Raw genomic sequence first — 24435 nt, forward strand, 5'->3', positions numbered from 1 at the left:
GAGGGCAGGGTGGGCAAGCGGGAGTGTCCTTCGTGTAAGCTGGCAGTGTGTGTCTACCTCGTTGAAAATGAGTAACGCGTCTCGGAGCTCTCTGGGTGCCTCGGGAGCTCTGCGTGCTCGATCGCTGCGGCTGACGTTTTCTCGTGTGCGATCGTGAGCAAACTCGTTGGCGTTGGGGAGAGTGCCGTGGACACTGTGTCCCAGTGGGTCGAGAACCATGTGATGTTATGGAACGTCTTTTTTTTTCTTACATATTGAATCCTGGCCACTTCTTTTTCAACGAATCCTTTGAAGACGAGGCTCTTGCCGCCGGGAAGGAGTCCGTGTACATTTGTTTGAACCAGGTTTCCGTCATGGCGATGGCTAAGGCGATTTGCTCTGCTGTAGTGGCCTTTGGTGCATAGAAGGACGCCGAAGTGACGAGGTTTCCTTTTACGCCCACGGCTGTCACGCCAAACCTGCCCGAGCGGCGTACTGGGCGACGACCACGAACACGGCTTTGGCTGATACTTTATTTGCGAGCTGTAAGAAGGTTAGGGCACTGTCTTGCCTTCTCCCCTCGTTATACTGGGGATGTACATTACTCGGTAACGGGACTACCTGGAACGTTTCCCTCACCGTAACGGGGGACTGAGCGGTGTGATCCACAATATCTTCTGGCATTTCTTTAAGAATTTTCCGATTACTCTAAGAATTTTCCTGCCCGCCCTGGTGGAGAGGAGCCTCTTTTCTTGCGCTTCTGCGATTTCGACCAATGAATTGTGGATGCCTAGTTCCAACATCTCCGTGCTTGCGGATATGGGGATACCGAGCATCTTCGTTATGCTCTTCCTCATGGGCGTACTAGCTTTATTCTCTTCCGTGCGGGACCTGTCTTGGCACGCGCCTCGTAGTTATGAGGCTCATGAGGAAGGCGTACATTTGCAGGAGGTTGCGCTCGGAAGATCCACCCTTGCAGTTGGAGACGCGCATCAAGAGCTGGACCGTCGCTTCGTTTTTGCCAATTCGGTTCTAGATGATTCTGGTGTTGTTCCCTCGACTTTGAATAAGCATACCGAGTATCCTAATGACGTCGACCTTCGGTGTGGCGGAACCGTCTCTCATGCGCAGCTCGATGGTCGCTTGATTCGGGTGTGGTTACCCCGCTCCGCCCTTATGGTTGGACCGGTATAGGAAGAGTTCCGACTTGCTCGGCGAGAGGTTCAGGCCTGTGTCGTGAAGGTCCTCTTCTGTGATCTCCAGCGCCGTTTGCAGGGCTTCTTCTGTCTGGTCTTCTGAACCCCCGCGGCTCCAGACCGTGATGTCGTCCGCATACAGAGCGTGAAAGCTTCCGGGGATCGGTGCCAGCTCGAGGGAAAGGTCCCGCATAACGAGATTGAAGAGCAGGGGTGGCAGTACTGCTCCCTGCAGTGTGCCCCTAGGACCGAGTTCATGGTTCTTAGACCGTACTTGGCCGAAATAAAAAAAACCATCCGGTCTCTGAGGAAGAATCATATGCATGTGTAAACGTTTCCTCCGAGGTTGCGTTTCGATATCATCTTCAGCCCGTATTTGTGAGGACTCACATCCAAGGCTTTCGTGAGGTCGAAAGCTAGGATGCCAATGAAGTCTCTCGAATATGCTTCTAGAACTTGGTGCTTGAGGACAAACATGACGTCTTGAGGGGACAGTAGGGGTGTAAAGCCGCCCACATTGTGCAGGAAGATATCTTCTTTCTCGAGGAGACGTGAGACCCCTGCCTTAGCCCCGTATTCAACGACTTTGCCGACGCAACGTCAGCGAGGTCGGTCTCATGTTCTCGGGCACTAGGGGTTTACCCGGTTTGGCAATCAATGTTCCTTCTCTCCAGTCTTTAGGAACTTGGCCAGTTATCCAGGCCTTGTTCGCTTCTGCCGTGAGGGTCTTTAATGATTTAGCGTCGAGGTTACGGAGCATGCGGTTCGTGACACCGTCAGGCCCCGGAGCAGAACGTCTGGTAAGCTCCTGCATAGCCGCCCAGATTTCCTGCTCCGCGAGTGCACCGTCAAGCACCTTGTTCTTTTGTCCCTGGTATTCCGGGTAGTCTTGATCTGAGCTCTTACCCACAGATAGGTAGATGCTAGCTAATTTATTGAAAATATGTTTGTCCGTAATGCCGACGTTTGCCGGTTGTGCATGAGTTTGTCGACTGGGACATCGACGAGACATCTTTATAAAAGGGTGAACTGAAGGGCTTGTTGGTACATCATATCGTTTGAAAACAGCGCGGAAGACGGGACGGAGCAAGTAATAGACGACACAAGCGCTTGTGTCGTCTATTACTTGCTCCGTCCCGTCTTCCGCGCTGTTTTCAAACGACATCTTTATAGCCCTACTGTTAAGTGTACCCTTGCGACACTGATTCAAAACTTGTGTTAGGGAGCCTGATGCTGCAGGTTCTATTCTGGTTCTGATTTGAATGGCGCCTTTCCCGCTGAGGTCGAAAAACAACACTGCCGTAGTGCCAAACATTCCTTCCTATGCTAATGACGGTGTTCATGGTCTTAATACATCCCTCGTCTTGTACTTGGTAGAACTCATAGGGCAGGTTTGTCTGCACTACATAAAGCTTTATTTTGTTTGTACACTTTTGATTCCTTGCTTGTTAAGGCTGCTGAAACTTGACTTTTTCTCAGTTTTGCGCCCTACCATGAATAACTTCTTTTCCAGTCTCATACGGACAGCAAGGGAGGCCGAGTTCATAAGCGTGCAATATTGTAAAGCGTCTGTTTCTAAGTAGAGAATAGCACTAGGCAAAATAGGCCACATAGGGTAGTTCGTATTTTGCTTCCTTTTCCCTCGTTTTCAAACCCAGTGTTTATGTGCTTTTTTCACACACCACCCATTCGCGCCCGTAGATTTTATTTTTGTTTGTGTCATGAGGTCTTTGTGAGCCTAAAACGTCTTTGCCTCCCTCACTCTTGTTGTGGTGCCCTATTTCTTTTTACAGGAGCGTGACGACATTCCACGCTTGCCGACCACGACATGGGGAAATTTGTGTCCTATCAACGGAAAATGACATCGTACAAGGGGAGCCGGCTTGCGCTGAAGATAGCAGCCTTGTGGCTGCCGTATGAACCCGGAAGATCCAAATACTGGATGTTTCACACTGCCTTTACAAGGTGTGCCCAACAGGCCTTCGAATTAGTGACTTTGCGATACTCAGAGTGAAGCACAGTTTACTGCTATTGTGCATGTTGCTTACGATTTTATACAATGAAAGCTTGAAAATTTCCTTTTCTTTCTCGTGAATATTTGATGCGGGTAATAAATATTGTTAGTGGTCTGTCATGGTTACTTTTGCTTTCTTTATAATTACTCGTATAATGATCGCACTCGAGTAATGATCGCACCCATGAAGTTTGTCGTCAAAGATCGATTTTTTTCCCGCGCATTGAAAGTACCCTGAATTAGCAGCAGCAACATGTCGTATGTGTGCCAAGTCTACCTGATGATGGTTGTTTGTACCTCTGTTTCCTTCCTTTCAAAGAGGACGTTGCTACGTGATTGTGGCAGACTTGCTGATATTAGCGATGTTGGCAAGCATGCGTTCAATATTGATGAGGAAGAAACTCTCAATAAATGCACATAATGTACTCACAAGACAAAGAAAAAAGGCCTGAGGTTACTGCCGCACTGCGACAGTGGCAGCCACTTATTGGCCGAGCTCTTGTCACTTCGCAGCAAACTCCTTCCGGCGCGTTCCGTAATTCATGAAAACTCGGCATTTTTCGTCACTGTGCAAAGCGGCTGCCGGTGGTGTGCAGAGTTCTAATTATGTTTTTTATTTATTATTATGATAATTTCCATAAGACCTATCGTAAAAATGTTGACCCGCAACTGGCTTCCGTTTCCTGTGTTCAAAAATGTTTCGCAAAAAATTTAGCCCGCGTAATTTACGCACCCCTAAATTTGCATCAAATTTTTGAAAAAAAATTGCTGTCATCACCGGAGAAGATAGGGTAGGCGGCCTAACGGAACGGAGTTACGACCCATGTAGTACACTGCACGAACCGCCGTATAATTCAATGGGGGAATGTGCAAGCATCAACGTTTAACCTTAAGAGAGCACCAATTGGTATATAGAGAGTCATGGGTAAATTGAACGATTAATCCTTAGAGGAACAACGATTAGTCTCTAGTGACTGACAGGGCAAACTAACAGTTGATCTGCAATGGAGCAACAAATAGTCTGCATGGTTTATTCACAGTTGATCCACAAAAGGTATAAAGACGGGAATACATTTAAGTATAAAGGCGGAAATACATTTAGTCCCCAAATGGACCCATTCCGATACCCCGTAAGCCTGTTTCGGCAACGACTATTCTTTGGGCTTGAACATTACAATAAAAAATCTGCAGATAGCATAAAAATTTTATGTTACTGAAGATAAAAAGCAAAATAGCAGAAAATGAATGCTGGTCATATTAAAGCGGCCTTATAGAACCGCCGGTCTCCATACAGTCTACTTGGTTAAGGTGAGGACAATGAAAAGACAACCATCAAAGTGGCTGTTATGCCGCTGTTTCAGGAGCCCCGCTGCTATCGTCCCATTCCACCTGGCGCCCGAAGTTATGCAAAATGTACGCATGCGAGAATCGTAATTATTGCGTCAATGCACCATTTCTGCAGGCTATAAAATACAATGGTCCTTCCGCGAGCAAATAACTGAGCAGAGAAAAACGTTCATCGCACAACACACTACTGTTTCTTTTCAGCACGAATCATGGCCTACCTTGCCACTCTCGTCTTTTTCCTCACAGCTAGGGCATGTTCAACCATGTGGATGGCGCTAAGTAACGGTGTCAGGTCCAGGAGTTTCGTTTACGCGGTAGCGATTGCGTGAGAATCGGGAATCACAAGCCTCACAGCTGCCATGGTTGCGGGGAGCGAAAGCGCTTGCAGCGTCACCAATGTAATCCGTAACGTAGATAGTTATGTCTTTTGGGCACCATTCTCAGAACGGACAAGGGGCCCACGATCAGTGAGCAGCATACAAGCACCGGGAGGAGGCTCACGAGATCTTGCTTGTTGGTGGGACAGGAATCCCTGACGGGTATGCCACCGCTTCAAGGCAGTATGACCCTCATCGCTGATGAACGAACTGTTCTCTTGGACGGATGATAGTTGATCCTCCTTTTGGGAGGAAGGAAGGAAGGAAGAATGTAGAAGAAAGGCAGGAAAGTTAACCTGGCTAGAGCCTAGTTTGCTATCCTGCACGTGGGAAAGGGGAAATGGGAAAAAAGCGAGAGGAAAAAAAGAGGAAAAGTTGGACCAGACACGCATGCCCAGCACTGAGGCACTGACAGTGATTGACACTGGAGGCTCTCAGTCTATAGCCTAGTGTTCAAGTTCATCACCCGTAGAAAACGTAATAGTTCCTTAGTCGCCTTCTGAGCGAATGACTGAGAAGGCCAGTGGCACAGAATCTTCTCCTCCGAAAATGGCCGCCGAGAGTCTAAGTTCCTCAGTGCTGATGACAGCTTCTTCCTTGCAGGCGAGTAGCATGGGCACTCGCATAAAACGTGGCGTATCGTCTCTTATGTGCCGCACGTTTCGCACTCCGCCCTCCTCTTGGGAGAATAAATGATAGGCGAGGGAGGTAAGAGGGATCTTTCGCATTTGATTCTAGTAATGGGACAGCCACACGAATCCGCTGCCCCTCGTACGTAAAGCGGATCTGAAGACGGCAGGTGACTGCTAGACGGGACGTACTTGTGCGAAACCATCCCTTTTTGGTAGAATTACCGACAATTAACAGCCGGCTATGAGTTTAATTAATCAGTAGCCACCGGTTGTGAGGAGAGCCCCGCAGGCTGGATACGAGTAACAAAGACAGGGTTGGATTTCTAAACGTCGTCTCATGTTTTACATGCAATGCAATGAAAGCTTCGACGCTAGGGATATAGTGGCGGCAATCGGCATACCTTTGTCTACGATATTAACTCTCGAGTATTTCCGATTTTATATTCATTATGGTGCACCAGGTGGGGGGGGTAATTAAACTCAATAGTTCAAGATACCTCGCAGGTACCGCAATGGCGTAAAACAAACAAGCTTTACAATAGCGACGCAGCCGGGTGTTTCAAATGTCTCTTCAGGCAAGCCTTTATCAGATTCTCCTAACGCAATTTCTGCTAAACGGCGAGGGCATGATGCGGAGATATTCTATGCCTGGAAAGCGACTTTGCAGCCCGCGTTCGCCATCGCAGATAAGGGTGCTTGAGTGCGCCCTTTAGGACTCCAAGTTGGCTGCCGAACTCTGCTCTGAATGCACCCACGGTGCCCTCTTTATCTAGGTACAACGTATATATAATACAGTAATGTACAAAAGCAGGAGCATTGTGATTGTATCAGCAAGGCAAATGGGCGTAGAGCTTGTATGCAGTTATACAATCACCGAGATAAGAGTGCAACAAAGGGGCTTATCCGTCGTTTCGATTTCTAAGGAATGGCGTGATTGTATTTCGCAAGAGGATCGCATTGCTTGTGTAAGTCGAGTACAAGAGACCGGTCGGACGAATAGATTATGATAGAACAAATTTAGAACTGTATGAGACGACGCCATGCGTTTCGTCGGCTGGGATGGAATTTTACTTTGGTGCACTCTGGTATTGCTTGGATGGAATGCGCGGCCCGTTCACCTTTTCTCCCAACAGCACAAGTTCTCTACATCGACGCTAGGTAAGAAAATGGGCCTGCGTATATATTGTCCTTCGTTGGTTCTACACCGGCAGCGGCAAATAGGACAATATAAGGGCACTTCTTCCAGGGATATGCCCGTTGCCCTGTGAGAGTCGCCCATGCGGCACTGGTGCGGACCCTGGATAAGATATAAAAAAGCATGCTCTGGCAAAGTCGGTAGACTCCCATTTTTCTGCAGCGGAAATCGTAAACACTGAGCCAAACGGTTTTCTTTTTTGTCTTTCGAGGCACGGAGTTTCCAACTTGTGGGAAGCTGTTTAGGATTGTTGTTTGCACGGAATGATATATTACTATAAACACAAAGCGATGAGTTCAATATTAGATAGAGGGAGCACAGCTAAAAATAAGTCTTAAGATGATGCAGTAATATACACATAGTTTAAAGGGAGTGCCAATGTGATCATGTCCTCATTAGGACTATTCAAGATACTTTTCCGCTACTTTGTTTCTAATTACTTGTCATTCGGTGAAGCTATTTTCGACGGGTTACGAAAAAATTATTAATGTAATCATATTAATGTTATTGTAATCATCCTCGTCTCTTGAGAGGGGACTATTTTTGGAGTTATGATACGAAGCATTTCGGGCATATACATCTTATAGAATAATGATGATTGCGGAAACGTGTGGTCGGGATGAAATCATTGGCTGAACCCGTCTATGTAACACGCATGTTCTCCATAATATACACAGGCGCAGAGGACAACAAAACTTCCCAAAACGCATTATCGCCTAACTTTTTGTAGCAAGATTCAACGAGCATTCGAAACCATGACTGCAGGTAGCGTACTCGAGTGCTATATGGCTTAGGGAAAGAAGTAAGTTAATCATGTCTTGTAGGTTTTCCTAAAGGTGCAAACGGTGCGACGAGGAATACATTCCTTCGCTGCTCTAAAGCCACACCCGTACCCACATGACACTTGCCCACATTAGAGGATTGAACAAAGGAGGCAAGATGGGTAATATTTTGCCTAATATACTTGGACGGTCATCTTCCATACAAGCTCACAAAGCAGATTTCCGCGCTCAAGAATTTTTATCGTTCTGACGCAACAACTTGAATGAATACCGCACAAAACACTACCCTTGGATGATCGTGGTCGTTGCGTACCCACGCCCACACAGTTTTCGCTGGAACCTGGTGCCCCTCAGACTGAGTGGCTGCGATTTCATGGCCGTTATAAAGCCGACATACGTTCGGGTTCACATAAAGACATAAATCAGACATCCACTTTTGACCACACCTGAAAACACAAACTGGCACAATTGAGTACGTGCTTTAGAAACGTTGAGGTTTCGTGGACACTCACCTAAAATTACTAAAACGCCACAATTGGTAGGTAGGCAGAACACATAAACATCTGTGGTTCTCTCACTCCCTCTCTCTCTCTCTATCTCTGTATATATATATATATATATATATATATATATATATATACATATATATTGTAAGCAGTAAGTTGCGCTCTATCCTGTTGGTAGCGTTGACTTGACTGGTACTACTGTTACGCACTGGTCGCTATCCCATACCTCATGTTCCTCTTATAGTCATCCTCATCGTCATCTTCAATCTCACCGCCTCGTGGTCCTTCTCTTCACCTTCGATGAAGCATGTGTTCCGTGACGGCACCTCCACCGACTAAACGTCTTGCAGCCCCTGTCTTTCAAGGTCCTTACTTTGTATATATATATATATATATATACATATATATATATATATATATATATATATATATATATATATATATATATATATATATATATATATATATATATATATATATATATATATAAGAGGGTTTTCAGGCTTTATTCTTCAGCCGCACCAGCAGCAGCGGTAGCACCGAAGCACCAAGTCGCGCTGACCAGCAAGCCGAGACGGAGAGCCAACGAGACGAGACTTCTTCTTCGTCCCAGCGATGGCGATGGGACATCCACGAGTTGGTGCCTCTTCCATGTGTGGCTTCTGTGTCACATACCCACGTATTGCGAATGACCAGTGCTGTCCACGCTCCTACATTATTTAAACGAGTATGGTGTTGGCGATGGTCTTCCTTACAATTGCCCCCAGGAACGAAAGAGCCATCCTGGCGACTCAGGGAGATGAAACTACGACGGGGTCAATGTAAGGCTTGAGGCGCTGAACATGGACTATATCTTTGCCGCGGCAACGCTGATCGAAAGACGGAGTGAGAGGCTCAACCACATAATTTACTGGAGACGTCCGCTTGACGATGCGGTAGGGACCCTGGTAGCGCGAAAGCAGTTTACTGCTCAAGCCTGGCGACGACACTGGAACCCACAGCCAGACAAGCGACCCTGGTGAGTAGGTAGGAGCGGGAGTCGTTTCGTCGTGGTGCGACTTCTGACGCTGCTGATCTTCCGTAGTTAACGATCGGGCCAACTGACGACACTCTTCGGCGTGCTTGGCAACGTCGGAGATGGGCGTGCACTCTGACTCATCGGGCCGATATTGAAGTATGGTGTCCAGTGTGCATGAAGGCTCACGGCCATACAAAAGAAAAAACGGAGAGAAGCCGGTCGTGGCCTGCGTGGCGGTGTTGTATGCTTAGGTCACGAATGGTAGTACTGCGTCCCAGTCGGAATGGTCCGCCGCGACGTACATAGCAAGCATGTCACTCAGAGTGCGGTTAAAACGTTCGGTCAGTCCATTGGTCTGAGGGTGATACGCCGTGGTGGTGCGATGGATCGTGCGGCAGGATTTAAGAAGGGCCTCTATACCTTAAGAAAAAAAAACCCTTCCTCGATCACTGAGGAGTTCACGCGGCGCCCCATGCCGTAAAATGAAGTGCCGAAGTAGGAAGGAGGCTACTTCGCGTGCGGTAGCAGCAGGCAGGGCGGCAGTCTCGGCGTACCGGGTCAAGTAGTCGACAGCAACAACGACCCATCGGTTGCCATCTGCAGTGCAAGGAAGAGGTCCATAAAGGTCGATTCCTACACGGTCGAATGGTCTTGCTGGACACGGTAAGGGCTGCAAAGGCCCAGTTCCTTGGCGGGGAGGATATTTTCGGCGTTGGCATCGAACACACGAACGGACGTATTGACGAACGAAGCGGTACATGCCTCGCCAGTAGTACCGCAAGCGCAAACGCTGGTATGTTTTGGGCACACCAGCATGGGCGCAATGTGGCTCTTCGTGAAAATAGGCACACATTTCAGAGCGTAGGTGGCGCGGAATTACTACGAGCCACTTGCGACCTTCGGGTTGGTAGTTGCGACGGAAAAGCAGTCCGTCGCGAAGGGCAAAGTGCGACGCTTGCCGGCGTAGTGTCCGAGATGCAGCGTTCGTTGATGAGCCAGACAGAAAGTCTAACATGGAGGAAATCCAGGGGTCTTTCTTTTGCTCGGACGACATAGAGTGGATCTCCAATGGCGACACGTAGCAGTCGGAGCTCGAGACCCGGTCGCTGTCATGAGGCAGCGGGGAGCGCGAAAGGGCATCAGCATCATTGTGCCGCCGGCCTGAGCGATACGTGACGCGAACGTCATACTCCTGTAACCGCAAAGCCCAGCGCGCTAGCCGCCCAGAAGGATCTTTGAGCGAGGACAACCAACAAAGCGCGTGGTGATCTGTGACAACATGGACAGGGCGCCCGTAGAGGTACGGGCGGAACTTCGCAAGCGCCCAAATAACGGCCAGGCATTCTCTCTCGGTCACAGAATAATTTGTCTCGGCCTTTGTTAGCGTGCGACTTGCATAAGCAACGACATACTCGTCATATCCTGCCTTGCGCTGAGCGAGAACTGCCCCCAAACCAACTCCGCTCGCGTCCGTGTGAATTTCGGTAGGGGCCTCAGGACCGAAATGACGCAGGATTGGCGGAGATGTGAGGAGATGGCGCAGTTTAGTAAATGCGTCGTCGCAGGCCGTACACCACTCACAGATGCCGCCTTCTTTGCTGAGGAGCTTTGTCAAAGGCGCGATGAGAGATGCAAAGTTGCGAACGAATCGGCGAAAGTATGAACACAGCCCAATGAAGCTGCGGAGGGCCTTCACAGTTGTCGGCTTGGGAAATTCCGCCACAGCACGTAACTTGGCAGGATCGGGCAGGACACCAGCTATAGAGACAACGTGGCCAAGGATAGTAAGCTCTCGGGCAGCAAAACGGCACTTCTTCAGGTTGAGCTGAAGGCCTGCGGTCGTCAAGCACGTCAAAATCTGCTCAAGTCGAATCAGGTGTGTCGAAAAATCGGGAGAGAAGATCACAATATCATCGAGGTAACAAAGGCACGTCTGCCATTTGAGTCCACGGAGAATATTATCCATCATCCGCTCGAAGGTTGCAGGCGCATTGCAGAGGCCAAACGGCATAACGTTAAACTCGTACAGGCCGTCAGGAGTAATAAAGGCCGTTTTTGCACGATCAGCCTCTGCCATGGGAACCTGCCAATAACCCAGCGTAAATCAATGGAGGAAAAGAACTCTGCGCCTTGTAGACAATCAAGGGCGTCATGAATTCGCGGCAACGGATATACGTCTTTGCAAGTTATCTTGTTGAGCCGGCGGTAATCGACGCAAAACCGAATAGAGCCGTCCTTCTTCTTGACAAGTACTACCGGCGATGCCCATGGACTGGTGGAGGGTCGAATCACACCGCGTTGGAGCATGTCCTCGACTTGTTCATCGATTACGCGGCGTTCAGTGGCGGAGACACGGTAGGGACGTTGCCGTAAGGGTGCGTGACCACCGGTATCGATGGTGTGTGCGACTGTGGTGGTACGTCCCAGACCAGTCTGGACAGAATCAAAAGACGTCCGAAATCGGTTCAGCAGTGCGAGAAGCTGGTCTCGTTGGGACGGTGAAAGGTCGGCATCAATGGCGCGAAGGAAGACGTCTGCAGATGGGGAGGATTTTGCTGTTGAAGGAGCACACAGTCCACTGATTTCAAGCGGGGTTGAATCGTCGGGAACAGCCACAGCGACAACAGAATGAACGGTCTCGACATGGCCGACGCACTCTCCGCGTTGCAAGGTGCACGGACACGACCCGTAGTTGGAAAGGAGAAGTGTAGTTTGGCAGTTACGAATGGGAAGCAGGGAGAAAGGAAGCCGAAGACAACGTCGCTGGTGAAACAGGTCAGAAGGCGTAAAGAGTACTGTCGCATTGGACAGAAGTGGGCAGGATAAAGAAGCTAGCACGGCAGAATGAGGAGGAATGCTAACTTCTTCCGTGAGGACCAGTTTGATGGCAGAAGGAGCGGGCGGTTCACCGGTGGTTTGATCCATGAACGGGAAGAGCTCTACTTCGGCACGGCCACAGTCGATGACAGCTCTATGTTCAGAAAGGAAGTCCCACCCCAGTATGACATCGTGGGAACAGGAAGGCAGGACAACGAACTGAACAGCATACATGACGTCCTGAATAACGACACGGGCAGTGCACATGCCAGTTGGATCAATGGGATGAGCCGTAGCAGTCCGTAATGAGAATCCAAGATGCGGCGTCCTAACCTTCTTCAAGCGGCGGCAAAGTTTGGCGTCCATGACAGAAACGGCGGCTCCAGTATCGACAAGGGCTAAGACTTCAGCGCCATCTATGGTAATACGAATGACGTTTGCGGGAGAGGGAGGAGGCCTTGGGCAGATCGACGACGGCGCAGTTCTTGCCTCCGGAACTGCGGCGCCTAGTTTTCCGCTTCCGTTGGAACAGGACGACGACGCATGGGAGATAGTGAGCGGCGTCGCGGAGATGAAGACCGACGGCTTACGAAGTCACGACTATCGGGCGGCATAGACGTCATCGGCGAATACGCGGTGGCTTCCTGCATGAGTGGGGAATGGGCGTAGGAAGAAGCTGCGGCAGGGTTGCGTCCTGTCACCGTGGCGCGGCGGCAATAGCGTGCCACGTGTCCAGGAGCCCTACAGGCAAAGCAAATTGTGCGATTGTCCAGCGTCCTCCAAGGGTTGGTGAGCGAGGGACCAGACAACACCGGCGGACGTAAAGGCCGGCTGGTGGGGAAAACGACGGGGCTCCGAGGCATGTACCTGGCAGCGACTTCAGCGTAAGGTCGTTGAGGGATAGAGTCGGCAAAGTGTATTGGAGCGGCCATCGTCACGGGGTGCATAGAGTCTGCATAAGGCAGGGTTGAAGTCGCTGGAGCTTGGGGTATGGTGGCGGCATAGGGCACAGGGGCAACAACGGGGCTTGACGGCAGTGCAGCTGGGAGGGAGTCAGCGACTTGCTGCTGGATAACGGTCCTGAGTTCAGGGCTGAGAGAAGATTTTTGCTCGGGCACATAGTTGATGATGGACAACTGCCGAGCCACTTCCTCTCGCACAAACTGCTGGATCCGTTGCAACAAGGTACCGTCGCCGTCATCAGCGGCCAAGCTGGAGACAAACTGATTTTCTGCGAGGGGTCGCCGAGTGAGAGCCCTTTGCTTCCGCAACTCGTCGTAACTCTGACAAATAGTAACGACCTCGGCCACAGTTTGGGGGTTTTTCGCCAACAGCATATGGAAGGCATCGTCGTCTATGCCTTTCAGAATGTGTTTTATCCTTTCTGGTTCGGGCATGGCACTGTCAATCTTACGGCACAGGGCGACAACATCCTCAATGTAAGAAGTGAAGTTTTCACCCCTTTTCTGTGCCCGCTCACGCAAACGCTGCTCTGAGAGGAGTTTTCGAGCAGCGGGGCGACCGAATGATTTTATGAAGTCGTCTTTAAACTCAGGCCACGTGTTAAGACGTGCCGCGTTGTTCCAGAACCATTGCTCTGCGAGCCCAGTCAAGGAAAATTCGACATTATTCAGCTTGAGGCGGTCGTCCCAGTGGTTATGGATACTCACTCTTTCAAAAGTAGCAAGCCAGTCCTCTGCGTCTTTCTCGTCGGTGCCGTTGAATGAGGGAGGGTCCCGCTCACGAATTGCACCCGCGCAGACGATGGGTGTTGGGGCAGGCCGGGAGTCATCGTTGCGAGACATGCTGGGAGGGTCGAGTGTCCGGTTGCGGAGCTCCAGCGTAAGAGAACGAAGATCGTTGCACCTCCACCAAAACTATAAGAGGGTTTTCAGGCTTTATTCTTCAGCCGCACCAGCAGCAGCGGTAGCACCGAAGCACCAAGTCGCGCTGACCAGCAAGCCGAGACGGAGAGCCAACGAGACGAGACTTCTTCTTCGTCCCAGCGATGGCGATGGGACATCCACGAGTTGGTGCCTCTTCCATGTGTGGCTTCTGTGTCACATACCCACGTATTGCGAATGACCAGTGCTGTCCACGCTCCTACATTATTTAAACGAGTATGGTGTTGGCGATGGTCTTCCTTACAATATATATATATATATGGAAAGAAATGCCGGCAGAAGGCATAGGGGAAAGCTTAGATTATTTTTTACCGCCAGTGACGTCTTACATTATTTTTTTTATATTAATTACGTGGGAAAGAAAGAAAGAAAAACACGCGCCCAGAGTGGGGACCGAACCCACGCCTTTCGATTAGATCTCGAAGGCCTTACCAATTCGGCTATCTGGGCGACTGTGTTCTCCTTCACTTTCTGGGGTATTATTATTTACTACAACTGTATCTGACGCTTGAGGGTGGTAGTCAGCGCCACGCAGAATACACGGGGAGAAGGGGACCTTCTTTTCAACCCCCGGGGCGTGACGCGAACGTCTACAGCCTGTCATAAGCGGGTAACTGGTAGGAAACCCTCTTATGCTACCTTGGCATCAAGGCTGCCAGAACCGAGGCCCTCACTAAGCTTTCGCACGATAATAGGGTTTGGAAATGAGGGGCTCGTTAGGAAATACAGAAAGAAATCCCGGCAGTCTACAACGCCAAAGAAGGCATAGGGGAATGGTTAGACTATTTTTTACCGTTAGTGACGTTACATTATTATTTTTCATTCATATTTTTCACCCTTCGAAAGACGCCCCTCTCTGTTTCCTTTCTGCCGACAAACGGCTAGGCTACAGCAACGGCGTCCGCGGCTCTAGCCCTGCCGTGGCCGATGCTGCTGCATTCGGGATGCTGCCCCCGCGGATTACAGGGAACCGCAGGCCGAATCTTTGGTTTTGATCTTTAGAGAGCCTTGTGTGTCAATTCAAGTAACCTCGCATGGGCCATTGTTGTGAGTGCCGCTTAAAGCTTTGCTTTCCAACCACCTTCAGAGGGAGCCAATTTTTTTAATGCCTATCATATCCGTTCATTGCTGCAACTGCAGGGAATGCGGCCATTAGCTGCTACACCTCTGTGATAACGTAATTCCAGCATCAGAAGGACGCGAACATTGCAAGGAGAGAAAATTATTTTGAGTAAGTTTCCAAATTGTCTAATTGACATGGAGCAGTAATTGTTGGCTAAGTTACTTTGGGACCCCCTAATCTGAGTACTGGATGTGTTGCTTGACTACGTTCTGCAAGCATTTTGGATTACGGAAAGAAGCTCATAAAAGTGTTGCAAGATTTTTTTAAAGCTCTCCCACCTTACTTTGATTCTTGCTTTGTTATTCTGGGTGCCTCTATGATGACAAACTGGTCTCAGTGAACTCCCGAGCATACCCGACTGCTCATAAGTTAAGTGGAGTAAAGGCAGAGATTTTAAGGCCAACACAACGACGGTAGCGGGGGAGGCTGGGAGCTTTGTAAATAATTGTAAAAATGAATCACTGTCCTAACTCATGCTTCTATCAAAGCCGTACCGTGTGCGATGGAAACAGTCAGCTCTTATTGCCTGCAGATACGCTAAAAAGCAGGCCTTCGTTGACGATAGCACGCCACGGGTGATGCGATGCCATTTGTACTCTCTACCAAGCTGGAGACATCCACCCGACCACCCGCCTGATGGTTGTTGCATCCAGCATTGCTTTTGATCCAGCTTCCCGAGGTTTCGGCGCATAGAGTTGCATGGCTTACAATTTGTCTTTGAAGTACCTACCGCTGATGTAATGCTTCCTCAGTGGGACTTTTAAGGAGATAAAATGAAACAAAATGAAAAAAAAACGTCCCAGGGTACTTCTCACACACCTGCTGCCTGCCCAAAATTTTACTGAATCTTGAATGGCGAGCTGCTCAGAATACAGCTGTTCACCACTTTCAGTTATATCTGAGATTCCGTGTGGTATACGCCCTCACGGTCCCTTTTACCTTGAGAGCGAAAATTAATGCCGCCTGAAAAATATTGCCGCCAACCAAGTATAGGCTTGTTTATTTATTGTTTGTTTACTGCCCGACCACGCTAGGCTCTGTTATCTGCGTCCCAAGCGAAACGAGTCTTCCATTCTTTATTTTCATGCCACGCGGGCTATCTCGTTCATACAAGTAGACTGTTTCGCTCTAACGTATCTAGCCCAGAATTATCTTCTTTGATCTACAATGTTCTGGATTTAAATCGACGGTTCCAGAAACACTCGCTCCGCAAGATAAAAGCCGGCAGAGCAGATGACGCGGCATTCGACTCTCTACGCTTGCCTACGCACGCCACTTTCTTTCCTGCTGTTTCGCCGCCTGTGTATTCTTTGAGTTGTTAGGGGAGCACAAGTTCGCTCCAATAAACTTGTTTTCTTTGAAGACAACTGCGTCGTCTTTGGCTTCGTGAAAATATGCACACTTTTGAAACGAAACAAGGTAGAGACATTGTTGATGACGACGCTGCCCCTAACCGCAATGCAGGAAAGTCCACTTTTTCTGACGATGGCGATAATCATGGGTGAAGTGAGATATGGTTGAAATGGTTAGCTTTCTCTGGTCGAAAGCCGAAAACGCATTCAAAGTCCAAAGTAAAAGTTCAAAAGCGAATCGTTACGCTCAAAACGGACTGCATGAAAGCAAATTTACACAAATGGGTTTTCCAGAAGGCACATCAGGCGCCCTCAGAAAAAAATGCTTCCGGTGGTCGGAATCAAAGCGGGGTCCCTCGCGTTAGGAAGCAGAAGTCTATCCGATTACGCCAATCCGACACGGCTGAAGCAGTTTGGACCTGGGGAGGGGTACATTGACTTTCAAAATTAGGCACAGAAACCATGCACCCCTCCGCCTAGCGGCAGCCATATTCGAACATGAGGCTTGCTTCGTGCGAAGTCAAATGGCGAAGGGTCAAAGTCAAAGCCGCTGCGATCGAATGCCCAAACTGCGTGTGATCATAGCCTGAGCTCAATCATTCAAAGCCCAATCCACCTGAGAGTCCAAGTACAAACTCAGACGACAACCAAGGAACCCCCCAGGAGAGAGAGCTTGACGCACAACTATCGCTGTCATTAGACAGAGTGTGAATGATTTTTCTTTCATCGTGATCACGAAACTTCAGTCCGTATGCAATATTAAGTATTGAGTTATTGAAAAACATGAGTACATGCGATTAAACACACAAGTGAGACGTGTACGGCCATCGACTCTGAAGCGTAAGCCCGCGACGTCAGAACATGACTGCTCTTAGAAATTTCTCGGGATACTTAGGTCGTCGTATGTGCTTTGTAGGCGAAAGTCCATCGATGTCTTATGAGGGGCACCTGTTCGACACAAGCCAAGGCGCCCACACGTCAACACCACAGCCATGCTATATTGGGGTCCTTATCCAATCTTTATCCCCCTTATTTTTAGTCAAGTCGTAATTCACATATAATTTCCTCCAGTCTAGCCTTACCTATCATCATTCATCTTCGTCAGCATAATTGTACCTTACTAATCTTTACTCTTAAACACTAATCTACCATTACTCTAGCCTATATAATTCTTATCCATCCTAATCCATTTAGTTCATCTTGATCCACCTTACTCGGTTCAACTTCACCTAAATCCTACGTTACTAATCAATATATTGTAACTGATCAAATATTAACTGATGTAGTCATTAATTCCTTTTTATACTCGACTGCCACGCTTCTGACCTTCAAAGTTTCGCTTGTGTGTTTCCGTTATTCATTTCCACGCCGGGGTTATTCGAGGGAAACCTTTGAATGAGTCATATAAAGCTTTTCCCGATGCCGAACGTTCGGGCGTGAAATATAAGCCTTAAAAACATTTATCTATCAAAATTGAGCCGTGTCACTCTGTGAAGGTGGATGGTGAGTGAAGCCGAATGGCACAAAATTTTGAACAAAGCCAAGAAATCTTTGCGGAAGTCGTGCTGCGACATACCGTTGGTCTATGTCGTTCAAACTGGGTGGATGGCCTTGAATCGGGGACTTTCGGCTCAGGGGTGATTTTGGGGGGTGTTTCGGCTCAAGGAACGTTTAAGCTGAGAGCTCAAACGTCCCGCACAGTTTAAAATTTTCCACGCCATAGGCGTCCGTGAGTACGTACTATACGCTGCCTCCCCATTACTACTAATGGGAAGAGAAAAATGACACGATAACGGCAAATCGTCGAGTTGAAGCGAGTTTGGAGAAAAAAAACAAAGAAGCATGACCGAACTAGCGAATGAGGAAACGAGCGAGCAGACAAACAAAAACCAGAGGGATCGAGCGAGCGAGCGTACGAAAGTACAAGCAACGAGCGAACGAAAGAATGGGCGAACGAACGAATGAAAAAAAGCGAACGAGCGAACGAGTGTAACTATGGGAACCTTAACAGAGATAGTGAGGCCTCCATCAAAGCGTGTACACCACCTCGACAACTTGCGGGATTAAAAGCTTCACCGTAAATGTTTTTGCATTTCAACAAAGTTTAAGTGAACCACTCAGGGAGTAAGGAGCACAAAAGCACAATTCACTCGACATTACCGAGAAGTCCAAGTAGTAGGCGGGAAGCCTTAATACGGGGTGTTGCAAAAATGGAACACATATCCTTGTAATTCCCAAAATACGGCTGAATCTTAGGCAACAGTCGGTGTGGCATTGGGTGCATTTTTCTCGCCACGGTGACACGGCGCACACTTTACGGCAAGCAGTGATGACGCAGAGCCCGATATTTATGGTTGGAGACCAGTGCAGCGCATTCCACGTCATGCTTATATAGCCAGCAAAAACACGCCAACGCTACAAACAAAGCGTATTTAAAAAATATTGCGCCTTGGCCCAGCTTACCCTGAATATGCAAAAATGAAAGCTTGGTTTAGCCTGTATAACTCCGGAGAAAATTAGGATCTATTCCACTCTGTGAAGGTGGATGGCCAACAAATCTGAGATGGGAAGAAATTTTAAACAAAGGAAGTGGTGCTGCGACTACTCGGCCGTGTCATCATTCAATCTCGTACATTAATTGCAATGTGGCACGGGCGGGGATGCAGACACGTTCAGTCTCATGGACAAATGAAACGCAAACACGAAAGTATGAACCAGAACACGCAAAATCAAAGGGTACCGATTTTGGATGTGAAATAAGGGACTGCTACCAGTATATTAGGAAATGCACATTCGCAAACTTTGTTACTGTAATAAAGGCACGCAACAAGTTTACCTGCCAAGAAAGGAATCACGCTATTTGTGTGTTCCAGTTCATGCTTGCCTGTTCGCATTTCATAACATCAGTGTATTCGCAGCGGAGGATCAATGGACGGCACTCTTAGGCATTATCTAGATGTCCCGCATGCTCGCATTTTTTTTCAGGATACGGCCCTTCGGCACATGTAGTTTCGTCATAGGCCGGTTTGACAAATGGGAAGGTTCGACATACGTGCGACAAAATAAATGTACACGCGATCTGTGAAGCGCATATGGGTCTCATCGGTGTATAGATAGGGATGTTACCGAATCGAAGGGGGTGTGTGAGACGGATGCGCAACCTGATACAAAGATATACAGGATTTCATAGAATTGTCCGGTAATGCGGAGCATTCTTAGGCAGCTTCTGTAGGGTGTGAGTTCTTTGCAGGTAAATATGGCTATGAGTAGAAACATACTTTTAAACCACCTTATTTTTTAATGTTTTTGTTGTTTCCTGTGTTCCCATGATGTAAATTTATACCATTCGAGCGACGAATTGCATTTACTATGCTAAACATGCTTTTTCGAAGATATGAGCCTGCTGTTCTATGCGTGCTATTTTTATTGGTATTTCCAATGTTCTTTTGTGTACTTTTTTGTTTAGTCTTGGATTTGGGGGGGGGGGGAGGGGGGAGCGATGTACAAGATGCATATTTATTCGCGTTTGCAATGTTCTTTCGGGGATCGTTTTGTTCATCATTGGGTTTTTTGGGGAGATGTACTGGACGCATATTTTGTCAAACCGTGTTTGCAAATATTTCACTTTTCTTATTTTTTCAATTATTGGTTTTCAAAAAGTCTGTACAACAAATTACAGTATTTTTGCCAATATAACTTCCCCCGATTCTAAGCAGGCTCCCATACTTTAAGAAACAAATTTGGAAAATACTTTCAAGAAACGGTGTAAACCAACACGGAAGATGCGTATACGAGGGGAGAGCAGGACAACACACACGGTGGGGCGTCAATATGGATCTCTTACATCTCCTCCAGCGTGTGCGTTGTCTTGCTCTCTCCTAGTGCACGCGTCTTCAAAGCTGGGTTCCACCGTTTTTTTTTTCAAAGTATGTACCAACAGGCCTATCACAAAAAACTTGGAATATACATTTGCATGCGAATATAAGCACCTCCTTCTGTGCGAGGAATCACGCGTTGCGCGAATTGGGCTTGCTCTCTCGGTTGATGAGCCCGAGCGGTCACAGCGGCGTAATCTTTGGGTTGTCGTGCACGGCCCGGCCAAAGTGGAGCCTAGCCCGGCTGGCTCTCGTGTTACTGCGTTCCAACACTACACGATGGGAAATCTGCAGAAAGCGTCTACCCGACGCCGGATGTGTCCGGTTTGTCGCTCTTATCCCTTCTTTTGGTGGCGAGCACATTTGTTGGAAGTTCGAACCTCGAGGCAAGAAGTAGCTTCTGGTGTATGTCTCGGTGCATTGAAAGCTAGTAAGAACAGGAATTACTACTCTGTTCCTTAAAATTGACTTGTTAAGTCATGCGTTCATACGATGCGCGTAAGTTTGATTGACCATTTGATCGCTTAATTAATGCAGGCTACCCCAGACATCTATTAACATCCGTTGCTGAAGGTTTATTGAAAAAAATGAAGGCTACGCACAAAAATGACACGAAAAACAAAACAATATTGAAGATTACAGTATTGCCATGCATACTAAGGGTTTCACATAACCTAAAAAAGAATTGCTGGGCATGCCAATGTGAGTGTTTTTTTTTTCTGCTCCTGATAAGCTTGCGAGACTTTGTAGGCGAGTAATAGTAATAACCGTAGTCGTCTGGTTTAAAGTAAGAAGCATTTACGACAATTCCTTCTATGTGCACCAAACCTAGTTTACAGTGTCTTTTTAATGTGTGGCAGAGAATATGTTGGGCAAACAGGGAGGTGTATTGATGATAGGTTAAAGGAACGCAGTTACGAGAAAATGTGCAAAAACGGTCATCTAGGAATACATTATAGAGACTGCGCTGGGTGCGAGCCTGCCTTCAATAGTACCGCAGTATTGTATGAAAATAAGCCTAAATGACAAGGAAAATTAGTGAGGCCTACGAAATAGTAAACAAAGAAAAGTGGGTATATTTCCTTCTGTCAGCCTATCGGTAAAATAAATCACCTATCTACACGGTGTGTAAGCACATGGCGGTAGCGAGGTCGTAGTAGATTTGCTATTTGTTTTCACAAGGTCTTTGTTGCATAGATTTCTGCTGTATATAAATGCCAGATGTCACAGCAATGAACTTGGCGTGTAAGTCAGCGCCTGTGTGTCTCGCTCTCTCTATCGCGCTTGTTTTTTGTGTGCGCTGAGAAATCAAGAATATGGAAGCCCAACTCACTAACCATCAACGTTATCCAGCCTTTCACCACTAGTGAAAGTAGCGGGATTTTGTAAACAATTCTCTCCTACTTAGATGACTACCTACTTCCTGGAGGTCATTGTTTTTCCTTCGACTGTTTCGTAACCCCCTACTTCCACTATTAAGCGGAATGTAGGCGAAGCGGTTGCCGACGGCTGTAAAAAGCTTGTTTATGTGTTGCTGCAGGAAACGGGGCTGTAAATGATACCTGCACATTCGAGAAGGGCAGCTGCCCTGCTTGGACGTCTGTGTGCGTGCGTGGACAGCCCTGCTGGAAGCGAGTGAAGGCGAAAAAAATTCAGGGGGGCCCTCTCACAGACCACACTACGGGCAAAGGCAAGTGCCGAAATGGCTTTGGAACCATTCCTTTTCCAGTTTTCCTTGAGCCACAAGTCAGAGCATTCTTAAAAACTGATTTAGCCGACAGAGAGTCAGCATGATCCGCACTCTTGAATTAGAAAATATCTAGTCACGGCGTCCGGAACCCCAATCAAACATAGATTGGTGCTTTGGGCCGTAGTTTGAGCAGCCAATCATTTAATACTAAGTACAGGCCGCGTGAATATCGCCGTTACTGGATCATTAGGCATCACTGCAAAAGTTTTTGATCTTTTGAGACTCACCGAAGTGTTAACGTTTTGTTCAATTCTTGGGTGTTTGAACATAGTCATACACCCAGTAGCTGGTCCGTGGCCTGATAGCGCACTTGGATATGGGTTTTCTGATTCACAAAAAAAGGCTCGCCTTGTCATGTTTTCGGCAATGTGCGGGTAGATTTGTGGGGCGGTCAAAGGCAATTCATTAGGAATGTCAGTTTTTTTAAGATTACCAGTTACTTTTCTGATCACGCCAGCTCCACAGCTACTGGGTCGGGGCGGATTCAGCGCCTGAATTTCAATTGTAGCAATGAGATAATCCTTCAAGAGGCGCTCGGTGGCATCAGCATAGTGCTGCTAATAGCGGGAAGAATCCGTGTATAATAGGGGTGCACGCGCAGTATGCCATTAGAAACCAGTCATTGTAATTATCTTTTGAGAGAAAGGTAATTTTTCCGCTTGATGGTTTCCGAGGAAGGCACCCGCTTGACCGCCGATACATGAAACAATTTTCACTTTAGAATAATTTACTTAACACTACATTCAAGACCTTATAATTCCCAGAACGCTACTACCCGCGCTTAGATAAGAAATAAAACACTTGGAGGGCTAATACACGTAATAGGTAAGCAAGATAAAATACAAAACAATAAGAACATAAAACAGGAGAGTCAGATGGCATGGTAGTAACAATCAAAAGACCGTAGGAATGAAATTTAGTCTTGCTATTCATAGACAACATCAAGAACTGACATTTGTTGCATATTTCTGCTGGCATTGCCGAATAAATTATATCAAATCACTTGGCAAGCAAGGAGGTTTCACTTATTTCTCCAATAGGGTGCCCATCGCATATGCAAGTACTGGCTACGGTGCAAGCTCCCCCCCCTACCTGTCCCCACTTGAACCTGTATGAAACCCTTACGATGCACAATGTGAAATTTGCAAAAAAATGCCAGCTTTCAGTTAGTGCAATGAGTACAAATCTTCGTCGAAAAACAAGCGCAGGGCAAATTGTGAAAATATTGTATTTCCCGAACGTCCCATAAAAATGGTGTTTGTGTTTCGCGCAGGTGATGGCTGGTACAGTCTGGCAGTGTTTCCCGTCCGTAGCGATCGCAAAGCTGCTGTGCTGCGAGGTTTGGCAAGGGGTCCGCTTTGCTTTACCGCCTGGCTGCACATATCCGCTGTGAAGCTCCCGAATGTTATGTTCACTTCGACCTCCACCGGCCGAAATTCTTTTCTTCTGTGGGGGACTGGCGAGGAACGTCTCTTCTTTCGCGGTCAGATTAACGAACGCAGGCAGTGGCAAAAAGTTGTCTACGAAGAAGAGCGACATAGAAAAATCGAGGTAAGGTTCCTACTTTACACAATTGATTGTTTTAAATTCTGCGCACTTTTGTGCTTACGTAGCTGTGTCAGCCAATAAATATACTGCTACAGGGCACTGAAATAGCATAGAAATGGTTAAAGTGAGGAGGGATGTTTAAGTTCAAAAACAGACATCCATAGGACGGCACGGGGAGTTCGATTCCAAAAGCCTGCCACGTTGGTACTCTCTCTCTTGCGCTGCGCTGCGACCCCGCGGTTCGCGACAGTGGTGACTCCGGCCTAAGACATGACCGAACCCCGCAAACTCGCGCCTTCGGGCCCTCTTTTGCCTGACGCTTCCTCGCGGCCGCTGGACGTCCCAGTCATACAGCTCCGTCTGCCCACCTTCGTGCGGAACAACCCACATGTTTGGTTCGCCCAGGTCGAAGCCGTCTTCGATCTGCACCGCGTCACCTCGGAGACTACTCGGTTTCGCCACTTGCTTTGCAACCTGCCTCATGAGGTGGCTGATGAAGTGGCAGACGTCATCGGTGCACCTTTTAACGATGCTCCGTACCAGCGGCTCAAGCAGAGTATTCTGGACCGAACCACAGCGTCCGAGAGCGCGCGCCTCCGGCACCTGCTCACCCACGAAGAGCTTCGAGGTCGCCGCCCTTCCCAGCTGCTCAACACCATGCGACAGCTCGTGGGTGCGAGCAACGTGTACTCGAACGGTGCACTTTTAAAGGAGCTCTTTCTGCAGCGCTTGCCGCAGTCCACTTGCATCGTTTTAGCTGCTGCCGGTGACTTGACCCTCGACCGCGCCGCCGAGCTTTCTGATAGAGTTCACGACGCGACTTCTCCATCAGTCGCCACCCTGGCTTCGACAGCAGAGTCATCGGCCGTTTCCCGCTTAGAAACTCGTATCGATCAACTCGCCGCTTCCATTGAAGCGCTTCGGACGTCCTCTGATCGACGATGCGGCATCTCGCCACGTCCTAGCCGTCGTTCGTCTGGCCCGGGCGGTTCTTGCTCGCGCAGCCCTCGAAACTCGTTT

General features: G+C 48.2%; 1 protein-coding gene across 1 annotated transcript in view; it reads left to right on the forward strand.

Moving 5' to 3' along the window:
* Nucleotides 1-6533: 6533 nt before the first annotated feature.
* The window catches only part of LOC144159903 (apical endosomal glycoprotein-like), a 58303-nt gene continuing 40401 nt past the window's right edge, over nucleotides 6534-24435 (forward strand). Inside the window, exons 1-3 of the mRNA XM_077691559.1 lie at nucleotides 6534-6703; nucleotides 21658-21807; nucleotides 23141-23418. Coding sequence (XP_077547685.1) covers nucleotides 6586-6703; nucleotides 21658-21807; nucleotides 23141-23418 — 546 coding nt within the window. The 5' untranslated portion in view covers nucleotides 6534-6585. The remainder of the gene's footprint in view (nucleotides 6704-21657; nucleotides 21808-23140; nucleotides 23419-24435) is intronic.

This window comes from Haemaphysalis longicornis, unplaced genomic scaffold (genome assembly GCF_048455015.1).
Source record: "Haemaphysalis longicornis isolate Haplotype H1 unplaced genomic scaffold, Haemaphysalis longicornis Haplotype H1 scaffold_10, whole genome shotgun sequence".
Taxonomy (NCBI): domain Eukaryota; kingdom Metazoa; phylum Arthropoda; class Arachnida; order Ixodida; family Ixodidae; genus Haemaphysalis; species Haemaphysalis longicornis.